General features: G+C 34.4%; 1 protein-coding gene across 11 annotated transcripts; it reads right to left on the bottom strand.

Annotated features, from left to right (window-relative positions):
• On the bottom strand, positions 1-26002 carry acvr1bb (activin A receptor type 1Bb). 11 transcript variants are annotated; one of them, XR_012407527.1, is made up of 11 exons: positions 25893-26002; positions 9800-10045; positions 9428-9676; positions 7835-8065; positions 6390-6557; positions 6024-6180; positions 4602-4726; positions 2424-2554; positions 1736-2287; positions 1539-1655; positions 1-1383 (listed from the first exon to the last, which is right to left on the bottom strand). XR_012407527.1 is itself a non-coding variant. In XM_682541.10 (9 exons), the coding sequence occupies exons 1-9, from the start codon at positions 25954-25956 to the stop codon at positions 2162-2164; spliced, it is 1497 nt and encodes a 498-aa protein (XP_687633.5). In that variant the 5' UTR covers positions 25957-26002; the 3' UTR covers positions 1-2161. The 11 variants fall into 11 exon arrangements, 2 of the variants coding, with proteins under 2 accessions (XP_687633.5, XP_073809638.1); XR_012407528.1 differs by having other exon boundaries at positions 1-1356; positions 1559-1655; XR_012407529.1 differs by having other exon boundaries at positions 1601-1655.
• Positions 26003-26685: the final 683 nt, after the last annotated feature.

The following is a 26685-nucleotide window of genomic DNA, read 5'->3' as shown; positions in this document are numbered from 1 at the left end:
ATAATTAAAAACAATTTACATTTTTAGGTGAACTAACCCTTTAAAAAGATAAAAATTATGTCATTCTGTTGAAGATTAAAAAAGATATTTTGACAAATGTTGGAAACCAGTAACCATTGACTTCAATAGTATTTGTTTTTCCTACAATGCAAGTCAATTTACTGGTTACTGGTTTAATTAACCCTAATTTGTGTTCAACAGAATAACATTTCCTAAAAATAGTTTAATATAAATGTTTCAATCATTTCTGAGTTTCTTCTGTTAAACACAAAAGAAGACATTTCAAAAAATGTTGGAAACAGTATTTCTTTTTCCTATGAATATCAATGGTTACAGGTTTCCAAAATTCTTCAAAGCATCTTAATTTGTGTTCAACAGAAGAAACAATCTCAAAGGTTTGAAACCACTCGAGGGAGAGTAAATAACGAGTAAGTTCATTTTTGGGTGAACTACTCCTTTTAAAGAGATCACCTAGAGATTTTAATTCTGCCATTAATTACTCACTCTTGTTTCAATCATATATGAGTTTCTTCTGTTGAACACAAAAGAAGAAATTTCGAAAAATGTTGGCAACTGTAACCATTGACTTCCACTGTATATTCTTACAATGCAAGTCAATGGTTACAGGTTTCCAACATTCTTTAAAACATCTTCATTTGTGTTCGACAGAAGAAAGAAACTCAAAAATATTTGAAACCACTTGAGGGAGAGTAAATAATGAGTAAAAGTTCATCTTTTTCAGAGATCGTTCACCTAGAGATTTTAATTCTGTCATTAATTACTCACTCTTGTTTCAATCATTTATGAGTTTCTTCAGTTGAATACTAAATATATACATATATATAATTTTTTTTATTGAAAATCTGTTACTACTGACTTCCATAGTATCTCCTACAATGCAAAGTCAATGGTTACAGGCTTCCAACATTCTTTGAAACATCTTCATTTGTTTTCAACAGAAGAAACTCAGAAACGTTTGAAAACACTTAAGGGAGAGTAAATAAAATGAGTTCATGTACATTTTTGTGTGAACTACCCCTTTAAAGAGATCGTTCACCTAGAAGTTTTAACTGTCATCGATTACTCTTTACTCGTTTCAATCATTTAGTTTCTTCTGTTGAACAAAAAAAGAAAAAAAAATCGTCAAATGTTGGAAAACTGTAACCATTGACTTCCATACTATTTTCCTACAATGCAAACTCAATGGTTACAGGTTTTCAACATTCTTCAAAACATCTTATTTTGCATTCAACAGAAGAAAGAAACTTAAAAACCTTTAAAACCACTTGAGGGAGAGTAAATAAATGAGTAAATGTTCATTTTTGGGTGAACCAACCCTTTAAAGAGATCGTTTACCTAGGACAGGGGTGTCCAAACTCGGTCCTGGAGGGCCGGTGTCCAGCAAGTTTTAGTTCCAACCTTAATTAAACACACCTGAACCAGCTAATCAAGCTCTTACTAGGTATACTAGAAATGTCCAGGCAGATGTGTTGAAGCAAGTTGGAGCTAAACTATGCAAGACACCGGCCCTCCAGGACCGAGTTTGGACACCCCTGACCTAGAAACTTTAATTCTGTCATCATTTACTCACTCTTCAGACCTTGGAGGTTCTGCTGTTATATTATATTAAATATATTGTTAAAAATATTGAAAACCTGTAACTATTGACTTTACAGTATTTGTTTTTCCTACAATGCAAAGTCAATGGTTACAGGTTTTCAACATACTTCGAAACATCTTAATTTGTGTTCAACAGAAGGAAGATACTCAGAAACATTTGAAACCAGTTAAGGGAGAGTAAATTAAATGAGTTAATGTTAATTATTGTGTGAACTACCCCTTTAGGCTTGACTGAAGCTAAACTGAATTAAGAGAGTTCAATATATGCAATCCAGGTTTTCAAAACGATCTTTGGGGAAGTTGATTTGAGCACATAAATGTCCAGCGTGAATACAGAAACGGGCGCTAGTAGTGGTCAGTTGTTTCTTCAGTCTGAGAGTGTAGATTATTAGACAATAAAAGGGTCGTAGCGCGGGATCAGTAGTTTTGGCGTGGGGTGAGGTAGGCCCCGTCACAACTCGCTGGACGGAAATACTTGTTAAACTGGCAGGAGAGTTTGGAGTGTAGCCTGTCTGAACACATTCTCTTTTCCTGGGTCGGCTCAGATTTTGAGATCCTCGTCCACGCTGAGCTGTGAAAGGGTTTTCTTGATGCGCAGAGCTGTCAGACGCGCCGCGCCGTTCGCGTACCAGCACTCACGCATGATCTTCCCCATCACACGCAGCGCCTGGACCACACAAACACTAGTTAGATTTGTTATTCATTTACTGATGGAGAAGAATAATAGTGTTGCTAAGCTCTTCTATGAAGCTGACGGTATGACGGTCATGTTAGGCAGACAGTGTTTTGGTTGCTCTCTTTACCTCGTAGCTCTGCCACCAGTTGGGGATGTTGGGTCGTAATCTCTGGTCACACACCACTTTCCTCATCTCTTCTATGGAGGGATCTGACGGCACCAGGTCATAGTAGGGCAGCTGATATTCTTCATGAATACCTGAGAGAAGAACAATCAGGAACTTTCATTAGCATAACACAATTATCACCACTTTAGCAGTGTTTTTAGATTAGATTAGCTCATCAACCCTCACAGATCTCTCTAAACATAATAGCCATATCTCATTTCTAATAACACGGGCGGTACGGTGGCACAGTGGTTAGCACTGTCTCCTCACAGCAAGAAGGTCGCTGGTTTGATTCCCGGCTGTCTCAGTAGGCATTTTTGCGTGGAGTTTGCATGTTCTCCTCGTGTTGGCGTGGGTTTCCTCCAGGTGCTCCGGTTTCCCCCACAGGACATGTGCTATGGCAGAATTGAATGGACTAAATTGGCCGTAGTGTATGTGTGTGAATAGTGTAGAGCAGGGGTTCTCAACTGGTTTGGCCATGGGACCCACATTTTTACATGGTCATCAAGCCGCGACCCAAATTTTTAGGAACTGTAATATAATTTTAGGAATTATAATTCATTTGTATTTAATTGTTAACATACACAACTAATCATAAGAAAATCACCAGGACTTACAAATAAACACTGTTTTACTGCTGTCATTTAACAAAATGTATCAAATTATGGAAATATTACAGAGTAAAAACGTCAAATACTGTAAACAGTGGTTAGGGTAAGGAAAAGTTAACATTAACTAAACTGAACTGCTAATAAAACATTAACACTAATCCTGTTGAACAGAACAAACCAGCAAATTAAAGAAAAATTATTCACTCATTTTCTTGTCAGCTTAGTCCCTTTATTAATCTGGTGTCGCCACAGTGGAATGAACCGCCAACTTATCCAGCAAGTTTTTACGCAGCGGATGCCCTTCCACACACACACACACTCATACACTACGGACAATTTAGGCAACCCAGTTCACCTGTACCGCATGTGTTTGGACTGTGGAGGAAACCCACGCGAAGGCAGGGAGAACATGCAAACTCCACACAGAAACGCTAACTGAGCCGAGGTTCGAACCAGCAACCCAGCGACCTTGCTGTTAGGCGACAGCACTACCTACTGCGCCACCCAAATTAAAGTAAAATTATTAAAATAATCATAACCATTTTTATAATAATCACCAGTTATTTGCTCTTCAGCTTTTGTGTGGGCTTTCTTGGCCTTTGCTACATCATTTGGGAAATATTGGAAAAAGAAAGAAAAAACTAAACAAGAGGGCGAATAATTTTGACTTCAACTGTACAGTAGACTAGTTGGAACCAAAGGCAAAACTGGAACTTTCCTAACAAAATAACTTGAGATTAGTCTAAAAATGACAACACACAAATTATGTTGTGGAAAATCTAAAATACAATTTTAATAAACAGGAAAAATCAAGAAGCATAAAAAAATAAATAAAATTGTTGAAATTTTATAGTTTGTATTTTCTTTTTGTATATTAGTTGTCCCTTTGAAAGGATTACTGTTATAAAGTGTATATTATTATTTATACAACAGTTCTGTCTGGTTCTCGAATCTGATTGGCTGATAGCCGTGATATATTTAAGTAATATCAGCACGCGTTCAGCCTCTTTACCCTTTGTGTATTACTCCGCCCATATACAACCAGCAAAAAGCCGACACTACAGATCTAAAGTTTAAAAGATGCTTGCTCAGCTGTTTAACTGTCAGCTTATGATTTAAATCCAAGGTGGAAGAAAGTAGTTCCTCATACAAAAGGGTTTTTGAGACTCTCCATGTTTGATTTTGTTTTTATATACACAATTATGCCGTCAAACTGTTGTATAAACGCAATATCACACTCGTAGCAGTGCGATATGGCTGTATATCGGCACTGATGGGGACACTGAGGCCACCAGTGGCGATATACAGCCATATCGCACTGCTACTCATGTGATATTGCTCATTTATATAACGGTTTAACAAAACTAGGTTAAAGCTGAACAATGATCCGCTATGATTCCAGAATTGTATTGAGCTCATAGTATGCATGTACGTATGGGCCAGTATAGCAATAAAGTAACAGCAGGTAGATGTGTACGCTTCAGCAACGCTAGATCTAGACTAAAATACAAAGATTTGTTTTCAGCACCTCCAGCATTGCATCGGCGGGCGATTTCCCAGTACACCAGACCCAGAGCGTAGATATCAGCACATTTAAAAGAGTCAAAGTGCCTCATGTTAATGCTCTCCTCCAGAACCTCCGGAGCCATGTATCTGAAACACACAGAAACACATGCAGGATTACAGAAAAACTGACAACTGACTAGTTTTTTTTGTTTGTTGTTTTGCCATGATGACAGTGCGCAGTATTTTCCTAATTATTTTTAAAATACTAGAATTCAGCTTTAAGTGCAATTAAAAGGCTTAATTACAGTAAGTAGGCAAGTTATTAGACAACAGTGGTTTCTTCTGTAGTAAAATGAAAAATAATAACGTCTTTAGGCTAATTATATTGACCCAAACAAAATTAAAAGTCGTAAGACTTTATGCAGAAGAAAAATACAATAGGAAATATTTTGAAAAATGTCCCAGCATCAGGATGCTTATGTTTACATCACGTTTTTGAAATTAAATCCTAATCTAATCATAAACTGTAAATCATTGGAAATGTAGAAGCCTTCTGAATACATATTGTACTACATTTACTGTCATCCTACAACCTGTGGAAACATTTATAAACCATAATATTGCAGTCTAAACAACGCAGTCAAACTATATCATCTGTATATCATCTGAAAGCATTTCTTATTTTTATATCTGATGATTGATTTTTAATAAAAAAAAAAAACACATTTATTAATTTGAACAAAGGTACTCAGTCGTAAAGCATGACTATGCTACAGCAATCCACAGGTCAGTTTTTAAAAATGTTTTGAGATGATTTTTAGAAGTTAAATTGAAATCAAATACCACCCAACATTCTAGTGAAGTTATGTTTACTTCCAAAATATTGTCAAAAGTATGGAAAAAAATACAGTTAATATTCTTCAAAACATAGGAAGGCCTTTGTATTGTCACCAATGGCCATCTGGTGGTCGTGTCTGGAACTGCAACCACACTAAATCCTACAGAAAGCCTGTTTTTTATCTCAACTTTAGCTTTTTAGTTTGGTTAAATTTTAGGCAACAACAGGTTTTGTAAAATACATATTTTATGTAATGTAATAAAATACACATGCATTGTTTTATTATAAAAATAAAGGTGCATAACTTCTTTCAAAATTATCTTTAAAATGTATTTAAATCTATGCACCACTGAACACAGGCATTCATGTCTGTTCAAAAAGTGGAGGCAGTTTAAAGGGTTAATGCACTCATCAAAATAAAGTACCCTATACTGACAGTGTCTCACCTATGTACATATGTTAAACAATAATATCATGATTTATGGAACCAAAACTTAAAATCAATAAGAAACTAGTCGTATGTTTAATTCAGCAGTGTTAATGTACAGTAATGTAATGTTCAGCATGTTTCTATGTACTCCTGACTGATATGTTAATCATTTATACCTCTTGGTGCCGACGCGCTGGTTTGGAGCTATATCGATGGTGTCAGTGATGGACTCGTGCCGTACTGCCAGGCCCAGGTCAGCAATGGCACATGTGCAGTTTTTCTTCACCAGGATGTTCTTAGACTTTAGGTCACGGTGAGCAATGCCAGGCTTACCTGCAGAACCAAAACAAAACTTTAAATGAAATTAAAAGTAACATACACCATACATACACACACACACACACTGTATACAGCATTGTTATAAGTAGAATCATCATGTGGTAAAACAATAATTCAATTTACTTTCTACCAAGCACTTGATTTTGACACTGATCCCATTCTCTGCCCTACAGTATTGTTCATCTAATAAGCGTGATTCTTACCCTGAGTGCCCAGTATCTCCATGTGTAGATGTGCCAGGCCGCTGGCAGCCGACAGAGCCAGTTTGATCATGCCCTCGATGGTGACTGAATATCGGTTCAGATAGTCAAACAGAGAGCCGTTCTCATGATAGTCTGACACCAACCACAGCTGAGTCCATGTGCCGTTATCTGAAACAGAGAAAATTACTCAAATCTGCACCACAGTTTGTTTGATTATTTACTGCCACATCAGCAACTTATCAATATAGACAAAAACATATCACAAGAACAACTTCATAATTCAATAAAAGATCATACTTAATCAAACTAATACAGAAACAGTTGAAGTCAGAATTATTCGCCCCCTTGTTTATTTTTTCCCCAATTTCTGTTTAATAGGGAGCAGATTTTTTTCAACACATTTCTAATCATAATAGTTTTAATAACTCATCTCTAATAACTGATTTATTTTATCTTTGTCATGATGACAGTAAATAATATTTTACTAGATATTCTTCAAGACACTTCTATACATATTAAAGTGACATTTAAAGGCTTAACTAGGTTAATTAGGTTAACTAGGCAGGTCAGGGTAATCAGGCAAGTTATTATATAACGATGGTTTGTTCTGTAGACAAAAAAATCAAAATAATATATAGCTTAAAGGGACTAATAATTTTGTCCTTAAAAAATTAAAAACTGCTTTTATTCTAGCCGAAATAAAACAAATAAGACTTTGTCCAGAAGAAAAAATATTGTCAGACATACTGTGAAAATTTCCTTGCTCGGTTAACCATCATTTGAAATATATTTAAAATAAAATAAAAATAAAAAACATTCAAAGGGGGGCTAATAATTCTTATCTTAACTGTATATAAATAAAAAAATATATTAATATTTAAGCTAAAAACATTTAATAAAACATTTAATATAGCTTTTCAGTTTAATATATAATAAATTATTTAAAAAACTCCCGGGAACATATTTTTAAAAACATTCATCAAAGTGCTCTCAGTACAAAACTCGTCAAACTTATCAGCAAATCTGCAACTTATGGCAGTATTTCATTGCAAGATCAATGTAGATAAAACATATTACATAATGATAACAACTTCAGAATTCATTAAGAGATAATAAATAAATAAACATACAAAAATATATGTTAAAAACATTAAAACTGATTTTTTTAGGGTAATTTCAATGACTTAAAATTCTTCCCAATAGGAAATATTTAAAAACATCCATAAAAGTGCTCTCAGTATAACAATTCTGTCCGATAGTCTTTAAAATTTCACATTTCCATAAAAATATCACAATATATATTACAGAATAACACAATCACGCAATGCTAGACTTTTCCAATATTGTGCAGCACTATATATATATATATATATATATACACACACACACACAGAATAGCACTGTGCATGCTATATAAAGCACTGAAATAAGATTTCATGAGATACCTTTGTTGTCTGCAGCAATGAAGCCCAGAATGTTCTCGTGGCGCAACATAATGGTCTGGTAGATTTCAGCTTCTCGAAACCAGGATCGTTCTTCCCGAGAGGAGAAGATCTTGACTGCGACGTCTCCACCTCTCCACTTCCCTCTCCACACCTCACCGAAGCGGCCTTTACCGATGATCTCCTGTAGGACGATGGTACGAGCCACGGTCCTTTGCACAAACAGAGGCAGGCCTGCAGAGAGAGTCAGAAGCTATGTATTTGTTTGTGTTTTAATGCCATATTAGCAGCATTGGATTTATTAATGTCAACATTGGTGATAAATATTCAAATACGCAATATTCAAATGTATCAGTTCACTAATAAACAAGAATTACAAAAATAAAAACATACAGATGACGACAATACTGATAAAAAGGTCATAAAATATCAACCCTTTGAAACATTTTTTCCTTTATATTAAAACATTGATAATAGCAATAATAATAAAATGTTCTCTAGTATTGTTTAAAAATAAATTCGATTAAAACCTAAATATTTTTATATTTAAGTCACAAATTAATTTCTCCTCCCCTTTTAATAAATGAGAATATTAGAAAAGACTGACCGTATGAGGGAATTTTTTTTTTTCATCTTTCCAAGTATCACATTATTTCAGAAGACTTTAGTGCATGAGCAGAATTGGGATTATTAGCCAAACAATAACATAATATATAAATATTAGATAAATCAAATACTTCAGTTTTTTTAATGCTTCAGTACTAAAATTGTCTACTGAAAATAAATAATATTAAAAATTATTCATTAGTTATGAATATTTAAAATATAATACAATAAAATAGATTTATAATAAGTAACATTTTACTTTTTAGGTCTAAATAGTAATACTACAAAAAAAAGTAATATTACAAAATATATATAAAAATATAAATATAAAAAAATATATATATATATATATATATATATATATATATAAATAAATTTTTTTAATAATAATAATATATATATATATATATATATATATATATATATATATAAAATTTTTTCAATATATAGCCTCATATTAAAAAATGTTTAAAAAAAAAAAATATATATATATATATATAAACACAATTATAGTTTAAAATTAAAATAAATAAAAAATATAAGGAAAATAATATATATAGAAATATATATATATATATATATATATATTATTAAAAAATAAAAAAAAAAAAAAAAAATATATATATATATATATATATATATATATATATATACACACGCAATTATAGTTTATATAGAAAACAAATACTTAAAGCACTTAAGCACTTAAAAGTCGAAAGGATGACTGTTCTGATATTTCCCAAAAATCTCATTAGGGTTATGATTATTTATTTTAGTAACTGAATTAAAAAATAAAAAATGAACATATTAGGCTTGAAAACGTACTTAAGTTTTAGTTGAAGCACTACATTTACTGGATCTAAACTGAAAAAAAAAATCTATTCAGCCTAATAAAATAACATAAAATTAAATGCCAACTAAAATGTATTATAGTTTTAAATGCACAAATAACTCCTGCAAACTACATAGATGTTCTCATGTGATCCCAACCTGAGCCTGATCCTGAGGTGGAGAGGTCATAGATGAGGTCCTGCAGGGTCTTGTCCTTGGCCAGGAACATGTGCTCAGTGCTGGGATCCTCCACCTCCAGCCTCTGCCGGTGCCCGTAGGCCCGCTGGTGGTGCTGAAAGAGGAAGAGTCCCAGCAGAACCAGCACACACAGCACAAACACAGGGCCCGCCACCACCGCCGTCAGCTCCACCGGCCCCCAGTCCTGCCCAGCACCAGGCCCATTCGTCACTAACAAGGAAAAAAAAAACTATTAAATTAAACTACTGTATTATTATTATACAAAGTCACCTACATCTTGGATGTAGGACCTGTGGGTGAGTAAATTAACAGGAAATGTGTGCCGCAACTCACCGATTGGCAGCCTGAGGTCGATGCTGTTGCAGTAGTCGGTGTAGCAGCAGTGTGTGTTCATCAGACCCTCAGCGCTGAGGCAGTAGAACGGCTGGCCTGGAGGAACCAGCTTCTCCTTGTGGATGCAGAGACGCACATGTTGCTCCTGTCCTTCAATGACGGAGGTGGAGGCCACACACGCGCCGTTCGTCTCGCACTTAAAGCCATCCCTCTCGCAGTGTGGAGCGGTGCAGTTACACAACAGAGCTGCAAACACAACAGAACAGACACAGATGTATTCAATCATGTGTCGCATATACAGTTGAAGTCAAAATGATTGATCCTCCTGTGATTTCATCTTTAATTTTTAAATATCTCCCAAATGATGCTGAACAGAGCAAGGAAGTTTTCACAGTATTTCCTATAATATTTTTTCTTCTGGAGAAAGTCTGATTTTTCAGCTAGAATAAAATCTGTTGTTTTTTTTTTTTACTCATTTGAAGGTCAATATTATTAGCCCCCTAGCGCAATTTTTTTTTCTGATTGTCTACAGAACAAACCCCTGTTATACAATGCAGGGATCAACACTTAAGATTTTTTCTACTGGCCCGATCAGACCAGTGGTTCAGATTTTCACTTGCCCTGCCAATTTACAACATTTTATAAATATCACTATTTCTAATACTAAAAACAATATTGACAGCAATAAATAATACATTTGATATAAATCTAGAACAGTTTAAGGTCTACTTTTGATAAATCTTTGAAGGATTCACCATTTAAACACTTCCTTTAAAGCAAAACTGAGTGAACTTTTTGAACATTTAGCAGTAAATGGAAAAGCAGATGTGTGTTTCCAACAGAAGGGGGCGACAGAGATCAGCACTATTATAGTGTACACAACTGAGTAAAGAGCATTTCTGCATTTAAAAAATGAGTGAGAATAGTCAGACAACTGTTTCATCATTATGTGTTTTATATGCATTATGTTGTTTAGGTAAATGTGATTATAAAATGTATATTATTTAATATTTAAATGTACCTTTTTTTCTTAAAAACAAAACAACACATTTTTACAACAATCAAAAATAACAACAATATAAATAAAATATAAATATTAATGTATTGCATGATAAATATATTCTAAAACAGTTCTACTTGAAACCAATTCATACTTTTCATAAAAAAAAAATAATTACCACAATTTTAAATATGTACGTTCCATATAATTGCATACAGAAAACAACTTATAAATAATAATTAATATCAATATTATCCAGCCATTATTTATACATAAATAAGTGTAAAGTCCTGTTCCATGGCTGGTAAGATTAGTGGATCATTTTTCATGATAAAATTATTTTCTGAAACAGAATGTTTTCTTGCGGGTTACCACACGGGACAGCATTACCACTATTTATTTCTCTCCATTCAATTTTTCCTGGTTAAAGACTCAATCTTCAGGTCTGTCCAGACAGACATGATTGAATCAAGCTGGGAGCAGAGCACATTTATATGGAGTCTGCAGACGGTCTGAACTTGTGGCCTTCAGACATCATTCTCCTGCAGTGCAAACGCAACTCATCTGAGAAATGAACAACAGCCTGCAGAAATCTGCTACACATGCACACATCTGAATTAGGGAGTACAAAATTAAAAACTAGAAGCCTCCAGTCGATCCGCAAGTGCCGCCTTCTCCCACCATCAATTGTTTTATTCCAAAATCGGGATTAAAATTGTTACAATGCTGCTCTTTGTTCTTGGTGCGGTTCGCTTTCACATGGCAAAGTCATGGTGTAAAAGCACCCTGTCACTTTCCAAAAGCATTTCTGAGTGTGCCTCACATAGGTGAGTGGGCTTGACAAACCACATGTAGAAAACACACTCTTTTATCTCTCTGACACTTTAACCGACACTTCAAGGCTCAACAATAAGGACTGCCCAGTGGCCCAGGGCCAGCTTGAGAGACACTTGTGACAGTAGACCGGATCATTACTGGCCCGATTGGGACAGTGCTGTCTTGTCACTAACATTTAATTTGTCTGTGACTATTTGTCAATTGAGTTTGTGCTTTTAAGTTTTTAAACACTACCTTCTCTGTTATGTCGTAAACACCATATTGCTTTCCAGTTCCTCTTATTTGATTGACCATGATATTTTTTTTCTGTAACCTGGTAAAAACCAGTACAGCGAAGAAACGGCAACATGGAGGCAACATCAAATTATAAGGCTAAAAGAAAAAAATCTGTTTCTAACGTCTTGGAAGTAGACATTTACGTGTGACTAACAGAACAAAATAAAAATGAAGTGATATTTTGCACAGTTTGCGGCCAGTTTGACAAGTCAGCCACCTTTTTTTAACATTTTCTGTACTGCTCTTTTTGTTTGCATAACACTTTTATTTACAATTTATTTTAAATATTAAAATTCTAGATTCACAGACTTTATTTTTGACACATTATTTAAAATGTGGCAAAAAAATAGCTATTAACTTCCTTTTTTTTTGGTGGGGCCAGTGAAAATTTTGGCAGGGCAAGTAAAAATCTGAACCCCTTGCCCGATTGGACCAGTAGAAAAAATCCATAGCGTTGAACCCTGCACTTGCATCAGTTTTGCACATTTACACCAGACACTTTCTTACAACCACTCTGAAAAACAAACACACAGCACTGCATTTGTTCTTGATATGCGAGTGGGCTTGACAAACCACTTGTAGAAACACTCTTTGCTCTAAAAACTCTCCCTTCCTTACTCTAGCACTGAAATCTCTGAACACTAACAGTTCCTTTGCACAGCTAGCACTTCTTGTGTGTATTGACTCTTCTTGTTGAATTGCTGAATTGTAAGTTGCTTTGAGAAAAAAAGGTCTGCTAAATGACAATGTAAACACAACAAGTCTAAAGTCAAGATTATTTTTTAATATAAAAAACTGTAATGTTGTCTTTAAATTAAACTTCCAGTTCCAAATGAACTGTAAAACTGGAAAAAGTTATCAAAAAAATAAAATCCAAAGGACATCTACCTAAAAAATACACAGAGGTTGTGGTCATATTAAATATTAATTCGTAATAATGTTAACCTAAACAGTTTTTAGTTTTTTATTATTAATATTATTACTATTATTATTATTATTATTATTATTCCAGCCAAACTAGAAAAAAAAGTAATAATAATAATCCCCAGCAGAAAAAAACAAAAAATTCCTTTCCTCTGTTAAAGATAATTTGAGAAATATTAAAAAAAAAAAAACATATATACACAATTTCACAGGAGGGCTATTAATTTAATCAACATTAATATCTCATTTATTTTCAACCCCTCAGTCTGTGTTAAATACAGGACAATACAATGTTTTACATGCAAGAAATCTGAAAAGTATTTCAGCAACCCCCTGTTTGATTACATGCCCCAAAAAAACAAATCTAACATTCGAGCTTTCATGGGGAAACAAATAAAAAGCTTCAAAACTGTAAAACGCAGCTTTTAATTACCGGCAGCCAGTCATGTAACAAGCTGTGTAAATGAGTTATGCAAGAGCTGCACTTCTCTAATGTGCAACATTGATTTGCCACTTGTTTCATTCTCTGCTCAAGCTCCTACACAATGTGATTATTCAAATATTTCTCCTGACATATGGATAATTGGAGAGTGTGAAGTGAAATCGGGGGAGAAGGAACTGCTTCGATTGTGTCCAAAATGTTCTCGGCACAGCTTTTTTTTTTGGTCTTTTTCACAGTGCCGAATGCAGGCTGCGGCGTGTTGCACTGATGGCGTGACTGAACACAGCTCTAGCTAATGCCAACACCACTCAATTCAAGCCAAAACACAGAGCGAAACAAATTGAGACTGTGATCAATTCACATTAAGAGGATTTGTTTTACCCTATATTCTTGCGATGTTTGTTTATTCTTCTGTTTACAAAGCATTTTTAAAGTTTGCATGGATGTAGTTCATTGCAGAATTTTTAAAGGGGAACTATTGTGCAAAAAAAAAAAAAAATCACTTTTATAAGAGGTTTTAACATAGCTGTGTGGTAATAGTGTGTGAATATAGCCAGCCTCTGATAGTAGGAATTCATTAATTCTACTTTATATAATCACACTTGATAAAAACAGTCTACAGAAACAATTTGATTGACATTCTCCCTTGGTACGCATCATCAGAGGGGTAAAGCCCCGCCCACTAGTGACCATCTCTCCTTCATTAGCATAAACAGCCCTGAGTGAGAAGCAGGATTATGAATGAGCTTTTCAATGCAAAAATGAACAGTGCAGTCTAAATAGACTGCTTTCTTTTGAGGCACTGGCTGCGTCTGAAATCGCATACTTCAGGGTTTGAAATTGCAACCATTTTAGACGCATATGCGCCCAAAATTTTATCTATGCGACCTCAAAATATATTTGGGAGCATTTGTGCGAGTGCATTAAACTGTTGTGTGCGACCAGTTTTTACTGCAAAATGTTCACAACATGCGTGGATTTGGGAGACATTCATGCAGAATGCATCTCTGCACTTGAAAAGTGAAACGCAGCGCTCAGGAATGGTGTAAAACAGTTGTCATGTCAACTTGCTGCAGTAAACAAAGCCAAGTCCGGAATGCTTGCCCCGCCTTCGCGCTCTTCTTATTGGCCCACCTCTGCTCTAGCACTGAAATATCAGCTGTCAATCACTCAGTCAATGCTTTCTGGCTTGGGATGACAGAGAGAGTTACTACCGTGAAAAATTGTAAAGCTCTGAAGATGAGAATGAATTCTTGTGAATATTTCCTTGTGATAACGGCATTTCGTTGAGATATTTTCCTCATGCTTGCATATATATTTTTTGCTTGTTAGTTTGATTACAGTTGATTTCAAATGCGATAAATCTGTTTGTATAAAACTTGTAGTAACGGTGCTTATAACTGGTGGGTGCGACTAAATTTTGGCTGATGAGCCTAAATTTTTAAAGGAGCACCCGTGCTACCAAGCAAAAAGGTTAATTTCGAGCCCTGTACTTCTATACTATATAGTACGCTAAAACAGTATGCGAGCAGAGTAAAATGTCAGAATTTACACAACACGAAAAACAATACAAGAGTGGTACCAGGATGACCTACTACTTCCGGCGAGATTCTGAAGTGCGCATCTGAGACACCACGCTAAGCAATAAAGGTACACGAGCTGTCACTGGAGTGGGACCTTTTCAAAAGGTACACATTTGTAGTTAAAGGGTCCATATTGGTACCTCAAAAGTATATATTAGTACCTAAAGATTTTAGGGCATACACTTTTGTAGTTTTTAGACACTAATATGTACCCTTGAGGTATTAATATGGAAATATTAATTTCAAATTAATTAAAATTGTACCTTTTGGAAAGGTACCACCCCAGGTGATAGCTCGCATAGCTTTATTTCTGAGAGTGCATGATGCACTGCAAGAGAATTCATGAATTGGAGTGAAGAGATTACGGTTGGGTCGATAGATGATGCCATCGTCCATCGCCGAAGGCAGCAGTAACCTGCTTACAAAAAATACACACTCAGGCCCCATTTACACTTATATGTCTTAGTTTAAAATGGCATTTTAAAATGAAAATGATCCACGTCCACACTGGCCATCACTTTACGTTACTATAGTTGTTAAACGTGATCTTTAATTAATCTTGTCTCTTACTAACGACACTTTGGTCTTTTGAATCTACCAGATAATGTGTCACAGTGTCAGTAAACTGCTTGAATCTTTCGCTTTCACGCTTGTACTTTGTGCTATTGTTTGTGCACTTTTTTACCAACCAAGTTTGTTGACGCCATTATAACGACACTGATCACCTCTCCCTATTCATGCCAGATTCCCATGGGAAAAAGTGATTAACAGGTGATAATTTGTGTGTAACTTGTCTTTTTTTATTTACGATTTGTTTATGGGTAAAAGAAAGACCATGCGGGTCAGGTTGATGAAACGGTAGGCTACAAATAATTAATTCAATATGAATTAATTAACTATTCATAAATAATTAATTCTTCTCCACCTATGACGACGAAGCCATCGTCCATCGTAATGTTTCACAATAGACATCGTATGATGCCAAATTGGTCGACATCGCCCAACCCTATAGGAGATGCAACTGACAAGGGTAGGTCACATGACAAAATGGTGGATGTAGTACGTCAGAGTTCCATTAATACTACTCAGATTCAAATCGTTAAGAACGTACTTTTCTAATGGTTAAGTAGTACATTTAAATTCACATGCAGTAGCTACTGAGTAGTAGGCGATTTTGGACGCAGCCATTGTAAGTTTTTTACACAGACAACGTTAGCCATGTTTTGAATCTGCCACTATGCTGACGCATTTGTAGCTCGACGCTCTTCTGAAAAGCGCACATCTCATTCGAACTGAAAGCGACAGTCAACAAAACGCCATGACTAGGATCAAAGTCTAAAAGGGTCAGTTTCAAAGACTTTTAAAACATTATCTGTGTGCTATTTTGAGCTGAAACCTCACATACACACTCTAGGGACATCAGACACTTATTTAACATCTTGTATTTAGGTGAATAATAGGCACTCTTTAAATTTAGCATGAAGGCTTGTTTTCCACTCGGTTATCAGTGGGTTGCATTTAGCAGCGTATTAGTTGATAGAAGAGATTTCCTGTTATTTACAGCCATAATGTGACATATAGAGACGTGCAATCATCATGGAAGATTCCCCCGGGGCTTAAAACAGAGCGAAACTACTGAAGTACAGATGTTATGACGTCGTTTTTGTGGTTGATGTCGCACTTGAGATGACAATCTCTGACAGGAGGTTTACAACTGATGAATCGCCAGCCTGTTCTGATCATAGAGGCGAAAACATTTAGCTAAATGTCAATTATTAAATGTAGCCAACTCATGCCATCATGCATTTAGGATTACTAAATAATTAGGCTTATCAGCATCCACAAACAAGAAAAACATTTTTCATGTGCTTTCTTGTTGAATTCATAGCTTTATCAAAATCGAGTGTTTTGAAACGGTGTATATTTTGCACAATGAATTAGGGCTGCTGAATTATGAGGGAAAAAAAATCCTCATCATAATTATTCAGGTCAATATTGTGATCATGATTACGTGAAGAAAAGTCAGTAAATATGTTGAGACTCAAGTTAAGTCAGTGTTATTAGTTTAAAGTCATGTGGGCAGTTTTTGTGACTGGGTATGTTCCTTTCTAAAAAACAATATACCAATTTCATTGCTACAAAATATGTAAATCAGGTTTGGGAAAATAAAGGAATTGAAATAAATTGATTGATTGATTGATTAATGATTGGTAATTGAGAGCAAAAACTACTCGAACATGCATTTAATTTTTTAGTAAAGTTCATTTTGCACTAGAAATCTAGTATAGTAAATAAAGATGTCCTTGGTCCAAGTATACCACCTCTACAACTTAAATTTGGTTTGATTGCAAACTTAAACATTAAGCAATTCCAACTGGCAACATGGAAAACATCAACGGGACTCTGCAGCTTGCTAACAGGAAACAATTTATTTCCGGATGGGAATATTAGCCAGTCTGTTCTTTAATCATTCAGCCCTTGGGGGGATAATTAGGAACTTAAGAGTTAGTGAACTTGGATTTGTCTGATGTTTGCATACTGTATCATTCTCCAAAAGGGACCTACACACAGATCTGGTCAAAGTGTAGCGTATACCAGACTATCCAAACTCTCAGTTGCTTAAGGACTTTATTTTTGATTGAAAAAACAATTAAATAATGTGATTTCCCTGCATTGCAAGTAAACACCCACACATGTACAAAGCACAGTGCCTGTCTGTCTGTGGTCTCAAACTGTTTCAGACATGCAGGAAACCATGAAAGGAATATCCGCTAATATTTATGTAAATTCACAGATGATAGATAGAAAGAAAAGAAAGATTCCAGATCAACAATACATAACACCATGTATTTTCTCCACTTCCAGCTTCCAGAAAGGTTGTTTCAAACTATGTACAAATATAATATGCCATCATATGTTTTAGTGTGGTAAAAATCTAAACTAATATCAAAGCTTTAACATCTCAAAAAGTGCCTTTTTAAATGTGTAGTGCAGTTGCTCAACATAAAAAAAGGCATCATGAAGATAGAGTTATGCGAAAGTTTGTAGATTACGTGAATCATTTTGACAAAAAAAAGATATAACATACAATATGCTGTTATTTTAGAAGATAAATGATACTTAATTTGTTCTACGGGAAACATGCAAGAATCTTCTGGTTACTCCTATGAGCAGTACTAAATGGGTAAAATTAGTATTTTGTCATTTGAACCTTTTTAAATATTTGTTTGAGACCCAAAAGATGCTGTAAAAAATTAGGAATATTTAAGACCTGGATATATTTAAGACTGTTCTGGGGAATATCACACTTTTAATTGTTCAGAACAAACAAGGGATTCAAGAACAACCCTGTATAAGCAAAATAAACAGTAGTTCATCTAGGTTATCACAAATAGCGTTTTAAAAAACCAAGGGTTCCCAAACTTTTATTCATTCATTTTTTTTGTCGGCTTAGTCTCTTTATTAATCTGGGGTCGCCACAGCGGAATGAACCGCCAACTTATCCAGCAAGTTTTTTACGCAGCGGATGCCCTTCCAAACGCAACCTATCTCTGGGAAACATTCACACACACTCATACACTACGGACAATTTAGCCAACCCAATTCACTTGTACCACATGTCTTTGGACTGTGGGGGAAACCGGAGCACCCGGAGGAAACCCACGCGAACGCAGGGAGAACATGCAAACTCCACACAGAAACGCCAACTGAGCCGAGGATCGAACCCACGACCCAGCGACCTTCTTGCTGTAAGGCAAACGTGCTACCCACTGCGTCGCCCAAACTTTCATAGGAGGCTATAATAATAATTTCAGCTATTTTTCTGTCATGTACTAAATAAAAATATAAAATGTGCTTTGTATGGTCTCTCTTATTTTGCCAAAACGTTTAAAAATTCTGCAAATAGTTCCCAAATTTCAACATAACTGTATGCATATGAAATGTACATTTTTTTTGTGCACTATTGACTTTGATGTCCATATGTTGAGACTTGGAAAAGAAAAGTTGCCTCTTTTATCCACATAACTTTGTTTTCAGTAGGTGGTGCAGACACACACAATGTAAAAAAAACTATTTGATTAATTAGTCCAGACAGCATATGTTTTTAGGTCATTGTAATTTATTAAACTAAATTAAACTAAGGCAAGCTGTTTTAAGTCAGTTTAAAATAATGTAAGTTTAATGGACTTATATAGTTAACTTGATTCAGCTTAAAAATTTAAGGCAACCAGGATTTTTATAGTGCAGTAATGTTCTTGTATTGATAAGTGTTTTGTTTTATTTATTATTCGTCATAATCACCCTAAAGATTACCTTTGTTTTTTCCGTTCTGACTATTTCCACTGAAAAATAGACCATTCTAGAGTATTTAACCAGGCTCTGTTTTTTTTTTATTTCCTTTTCTAAAAGCATGACCAATGCTAATAACCCATCAGACAAACATCATACAACAAGGCTTGGGCCGGTACAAGTTTCTGATGATAAGATAACCTTGGATAAAAATATCACAGTTTCACATTATCGTGGTTTTGTGATTACTGCTTCAAGTTATTTTTTTTTTATGTCTGGGCAAAAAAACATTTTTTTTTCTCCATTGAACAATATATTTCATTTTATGTAACATTTATAATATTTTGAAACAGTAAACATGTCAGGCTAATTAATTCAAATAAATCATTGACTTCTGCTCTCTTCATTAGTTCTTTACAACACACACAAAAAACCTTACATATACCTTAGGAACAGTATAATAGATCTAGGCATGGGCCAGTATAAGATTCTGACGGTATGATAACCTTGGATAAAAATATCATGGTATTGTGCTCACTGCTCTAAAGTATGTTCTTTTTAAATGTCTGGGTAAAAAACAAAAACTGAACACAATATAATTTATTTTTTTAAAGATTTATAATATTTTGGAGCAGTAAACATGTCAGGCTAAATAATTCAAATGAATTGTTGACTTCTGGTGTCTTCATTAGTTTCAAAAACACACATTTCTTTACAATTTAAAACAGCATCTTTGGATATTTTTCTGCTGGAGATACTGTTGTCCTAAATAACAAAAAATAAATAAAATAAAGTAGAGCTGCACAATAAATCGTTAAAAGATCGCCATCTCGATTCGACCTTATAGACGATCTTAATCCAGCATATCTACGATTCAGTCAATCATATTTTCAAGTTCAGGAGAGAAGCAAAGGCGGCTGGACGAGTCTTTTCATTGTTACGCATACGTTGCTCAGCGACATGGACACCTCCAAATGATTTTGAAAGAGTCCCATACTGTATTTAAAAGGTAAAATTCAACTAAAAAATATGATACGACAAGCATTTGATGTGTTTTTTCTTTCATAGTGAACACAGTTATGCATAAAAATAAATGCAAGTGTCAGTATAACTACTCTAGCCTATATAATGTTGATTTTACCAATGAATTAAATGGTCTTATAATGTTGTCAATTACAAATTGCAAGCATATATCTCAAACATAACTCAACATCAGAATTATTACAAGTAGAATAGAATTATTTATTTATAGAAACCAGTAGACCTACACATAATATTAATATTGTTGTTTTACCATATGTTTGAGAAAAAACAATAATCTCATATTAAGCTTTATTTTACATCTACAGAATAGTGAGAGAATCGTGATCTTTATTTTAAGCAAAAAAATTGTGATTCTCATTAAAGCCAGAATCGTGCTGCTCTAAAGTAAAGTAAAAAATCTTACACATACCTTTGGAACGGTATTACAGAAAATGTTGGTGGTTTTAAAACCTTGCCTTTTCCAAACCACTGTATACCTTGAAACCAGTTATCGTCCCATGCTCTACAACATTTTCAAAATAACAACTCAGTTTGCTCTTATCAAATACAAAGTGTAGAAGCTGATCAGTGCGCTACAGTGGATGAATGATCTTGCTTGCTTTCTATATTCTTGCAAAACAAGTCCAGCGACTTTATTTTCCTGTTCATCTGTAATACAATGACTTCATTTACGAATATTACACGTGAAATAATTACTAGTCTGAAAGTTTGATGAATGACTGTCACTGCTGCACCATCTGTGACGTTTTTATAACACAAGACTGAAACCCTTTCAGATGACTTTCAGAAGCAGCCGCATCTTCTTGTTTCGGCCAATTACGGTTTCGAGTTGAGTAATGTTTGCCATAAATGATATACCTGTGCACACTCTTCATTGAGGAGACAGATAAAGAGCTGAGGATCTGTACTTAAAGATAGTTGCACTTTATCTTCTATTTAAAATACAACTTTGATTGCAGTAATAATTGACACAGTCAGGTATGTGATCAACTGCAGATGGACAACCTCACTTAAGCATGTCAAGATGCAATGAATGGCAAACGGATGCATACATAGCAGCACCAATCTTAATTTATTAAAATTTCAAATGTCTGTCACAAAGTGTTCTTGCTTAATGCTTGAGCAAAATTTAACACATATTAAATTCAATTACATTGTATTTGTATAGCACTTTTCACAATAATTATCATTCCAAAGCAGAACATTATTATTTTACAGACAAAAACATTAAGGATTGTGTATAGGCTGGACACTTTATAAACATAGTTAATCTGAAGTTTATAAAGTGTTTGCATTATAAATAATAATGGTTACTTACTCAATAGTTGGCCTGTAATTGCATTTGGATTAGTCACTGAATTATTAAAAAAATAACGCACAAATAGGGGGCGATTTTTGTTTGTTTGTTTGTTTGTTTGTTTGTTATACGGTCATGACTTGCCTGGAACTACTTTAGCTGTGCATTTCTCTGAAAACTACTCTGGCCTAGATCGTTATAATGTATATGTATGTAATTCCCTTAGATTAAGAAGTTGTTGCAACCAGAGCCTCTTGCTGATGTACTTGACCTTCAAATCATGTCAAACACACCATCACCTACTACTGTGACTGTCACAGACTGTCTGACAACTTCTCAGTGGAAAAGTGAACCCCAGATGTTTAGCTAATGCTTCGAAACACTTTCTTCCAAGAACACTTTACAGGACAGACATATGTGAGATTTTCATCTAAATGAAAACCACTTGATGCAATGATGAGATGAATATGGGATATATCATTCAACAAGGAGTGTGCTACATTTAAGAAACATTTTTTATATGTAAAATGCAAAATACAATTGTAATAACCATTTCCATCACACAATCCTGCTAACCACTGCAATTTAATTCTGTACCCTAAATTTCTGAGATTAGCTCATTATTGTCTTGCATCTCAAGCTTAAAGAAATCACTACATCAATGCCTGAGTTGTGTTTAAATACTGCAAGTCTCTGATAACTCTTATTAAATATAATACAGAATTTATGCTTACTCTTTTATAAGGATGGCATATTTTTATATCTTCATATCTATGCATCTATCTATAAAACACAATTAAAATTGAAAAATTCTGAAATGTTTTGCACTATAAAATAACTGTTTAAAAGTAGTTTATAATTTCATTTAATAACTTAATCCAGTGATTTTAAAGATGAATTTTCAGCTTTAATACTCCAGTCCTCAGATGATCCTTCAGAAATCATTCTTATATTAATTAATAATATTATTTTTAATGGTAATAGTAAAAAAAGGCATTAATTACTGGAGTAATAATTTATTTGAGACTTTACAATAAGAATGCAGTTATTTAACATTTTTATTTAACTAATTTTTATCATTTAATGAATCCCGCCTTGATTAAAAGAATAATTTTCAAAAATAAAAATTAAAAAACATGAAAAAAATTCAAATAAAACTGACCCCAAACTTTTGACCGGTAGTTTACGCGCACACACACGCAATACATAATTTAAGCATCGATAATGCAATATGCACATCCTCAATAGGCACATCGCAAGGTATGCAATGTTGAGCCTGAATTATAGTTGACCATGAGCTACAGAATTATATGTAATTACTGTATATTTACAGAATTCATACGATTTATGCCAAAAATATTATAAGTTCTTACTTAGAGTTTTTGTCTTGTTTCTAGTCCAAATATCTACATGTCAAAAGTAAAAACCTAATACTTTTACTTACCGCACAGGCAGACACTTTTACTTGTTTTAAGGAAAAACTCCATAATTTTGACACATTTTTTTTAAGTTGATAAAAAACAATATTTTTACTTGATCTTATAAATTTTAGATATTTGCAACAGCATTTTTCGCATTGTTTTTATTCAATCCCTGTACCTGATTACTGTTAAATTCTCCAGAAAACCATCAAATAATGCTATTCAAACTACCTTGGGAAACAATCGCAATATTGATCACAGACAAATAAAATAGCACAATGTTAATTTCTTCAATATCATGCAGCCCTAATATGGCAGCACAATGGTGCATTGGATAACACAATCACCTCACTGCAAGAAGGTCACTTGTTTGAGCCCCGGCTGGGTCAGTTGGCATTTCTATGTGGAGTTTGAATGTTCTCCCTGTGTTTGCATGGGTTTGTGTGTGTGAATGAGTGTGTATGGATGTTTCCCAGTGATGTGTTGCAGCCGGAAGGGCATCCGCTGCATAAACATATGCTGGATAAGTTGGCGGTTCATTCCGCTGTGGCGACCTCAGATTATAAAAGGGAATAAGACAAAAAGAAAATGATTGAATATTTTTTCTTCCTCTGTATAAGATATTTTCAAGTATTATACAGACTTTGTTCAGCAAAGTAAATTGCTTCTAAAGATCATAACAGAACACAGTGAACTTATCCATCTCAAAAGACAAACTGATCAATCGATTAACAGACAGATAGACGCACTTTATTGAACCCTGCAGGGCAACTCAGAGCTCCTAACACTGCTGCGCAAGCCCAAGCCTGTGAGCCTTTAATATGCAGAAAACATTAATGGCCTTCTCACAGCGGGTTAAGCAGAAATCCTAACGGGAATAAAGAAAGCCCCCGAGCTATGACTTACCCCATATCAAGCCAAAGATGCACAAAGACTAACTGTATTTCTATATGACGCGGAGAGAAAGAGTCAGACAGATATGTCTTAGAGCAATAGGGTCACCGTTCGGTTATTTACGCCTTTAAGATTTAACCCAATTGTACCAGATGTAGACCCCTGAAAGGGTTCATATAATACTGCCTCAATTACCCAAGCATTATAATAACCAGCGCTTAGAGGTTACTGTTACTCAACCATATCATCATCAAAGTAAAGCTGCAGAACTATACTTCAGACAGCGGACCACACACCTTTCTGTCCTGATATTAACATGTCATTTCACACCAAGAGCAACCATTTACTTGATTTCCACAGTACTTAACGTGAACAGAGCCAAGTTCCTATAAGCTTCCCACATATGCACCCTGCAAATGTATACTGTCTGAACGCAGATACTTTATAAATAGGTTTGAACATGTAAACCTAATGTTAATGCATAGCAAACAACATTTAGATGAACTCGCACATGTTTTAATGTGTGATAAATGTGCAACATGACAGCTAAAGTGTGTGTTTGTTCATCTGACTTTCAACAAATAGATTAATATTCAATTAAATATTTAATATTCAATTCAATGAATATTCAAAAGTTGTATACTGTCTGAACGCAGTTACTTTATAAATAGGTTTGAAAATGTAAACCTAATATTAATACACAGCAAACAACATTTAGATGAACTCGCACATGTTTTAATGTGTGATAAATGTGCAACATGACAGCTGAAGTGTGTGTTTATGTTCATCTGACTTTTAACAAATACATTAATATTCAATTTACCAAGCATTAACAAAACTATATTGCTATGAGTTACATTAAAACTTTCTCTGTACTAAAAAGTAATACTATGATCATGTAAAATATAATTGAGGTAAAGTTAGTTTTACATTCGCACATTCGTTCATTAAACAAATCTTATATTGTTTACCATGCTACTTTGAATATTTAAAGGAGGTAGAATTGGTTATGTATTCGCACATTTGTTTATTTATAAGTCTCTATATTGTTAACCATGTTACTTTGAATATTCGATTGGAATAAGCATGCAAGTATGACCTGGAAACAACATTAACACAGTTTATTTGACTGTGGACAATGTTGTACTTTGATAGTCATTGGCTGCTAATATGATTTTGCTATTTAGAGTTTGCAAATAATACTTTTATGAAATTATATTATTAAGAGGAAAGTCAGAATGTGTGAATATAAAACCGACGTTACCTCTATTGAATATCTGGTCTCAATTATAATGCAAATATGACTTCAAAACAACATTAATACTATTTATTTAATTGTAAACAATGTTGTACTTTGATAGTAATTGGCTGTTAATATAATTTCCCCATTTAGAGTTTGCAAATAATACTTTTTAGAAACTACTTTATTAAGGATAAAGTCCCAATGTGTGACTATAAAACCAACTTAACTTCAGATATATTATAAATCCTCTCATATTTACTTCCTCGAAACACCACCCCACACAAAAAACATAAAAAACAAGCACAAATGTGAAATATGTGCAGCAAATGAGAGCTGTTAAACCCAAATGAATGATACAAATATGACATTCAGGATGACAGAAGAACACCTTCAACTTCAAGTCTGTATTAAGATTCATATCAACATACATACGTGGATCTGAAATACTTTAATCACATGAGCTGATTTCAGTTTTCTAAAGTTATTAAGGGAATTCACAGCCACGTATTAAACTACCTTGCTAACCGGATAGCATGCTAGATCTTCACCTTTATGAGTTTTTAACACAAACCCAGCCATCCTGCTGGATAATTACTGTTTATAATAGGCATACTTATAAAATAGGATTTAAAACACATAAGATATTTTAGTTCCTGACAGAGAGAGTAATAAAAACCGCCGAAAAGGCACAGAGTTTATGAGGCCAGTCGTTAAATCCCAGCGCCATGTTGTTGTTGTATTAAACGCCAAACGTTGGTGGGCGAAATCACAGTTAAATTAACAAAACTGACACAAGCCTGGGAAGGAAACACTGCTGAAATAAACAAACATTCAATACTCACCATCACATACTCCGTTCAATCCCGATAAAACGATCAAAATTCGCAGGATTTGCCGTGGGTCCATCCTTACAGGACTCCCATTGCACTGAGAATGCGCGTGAATACTGTTGCCGCTCGCGCGCTCACTAGTAGATAAGAGCGCGCCCTGAGCACGCGCATTACACAGACTGGATGGATGGATGGATGGATGGATGGATGGATGGATGGATGGATGGATGAATAGATAGATAGATAGATAGATAGATAGATAGATAGATAGATAGATAGATAGATAGATAGATAGATAGATAGATAGATAGATAGATAGATAGATAGATAGATAGATAGATAGATAGATAGATAGATAGATAGATAGCATTAAAAGTGATAATAAAAACACTCAGCAGCAATTATTGGTTAAAATACCGACCTAAAGTTAAACCTTGGGTAGTTTTCATTCACTCTGGGGTAATTTTGAGTCTTAATTTGAATGATTTTTGGCTGACAAGTCTTATTTTGGCCCAAATTTTAGGAAACAATATACCCTGAGCAAATGTATTACCATTTTGTTATGTTCGTGGCTGTTCTTGCACCATTGACTTACTTTATAATGGTATTTTTTGATTGCAAAGCCATGAGAGAAACCTTTGCAAATTATATGTTTAAGAAAATAAAAACAAAATAAGCCCCTCAGCTCTCAGAACATGGTAAACATGGTAAGTACACTCTCTAACTTGCTGCTTTTCTCTATATAACTCCATATAAAAGCCAGAAAGGTTTTGCACAGAGCTTTCTAAAAGGTTTGAACAATACT

Source organism: Danio rerio, chromosome 6, assembly GCF_049306965.1.
Source record: "Danio rerio strain Tuebingen ecotype United States chromosome 6, GRCz12tu, whole genome shotgun sequence".
Taxonomy (NCBI): Eukaryota; Metazoa; Chordata; class Actinopteri; order Cypriniformes; family Danionidae; genus Danio; species Danio rerio.
This window is presented reverse-complemented; position numbering and strand designations above follow the sequence as displayed.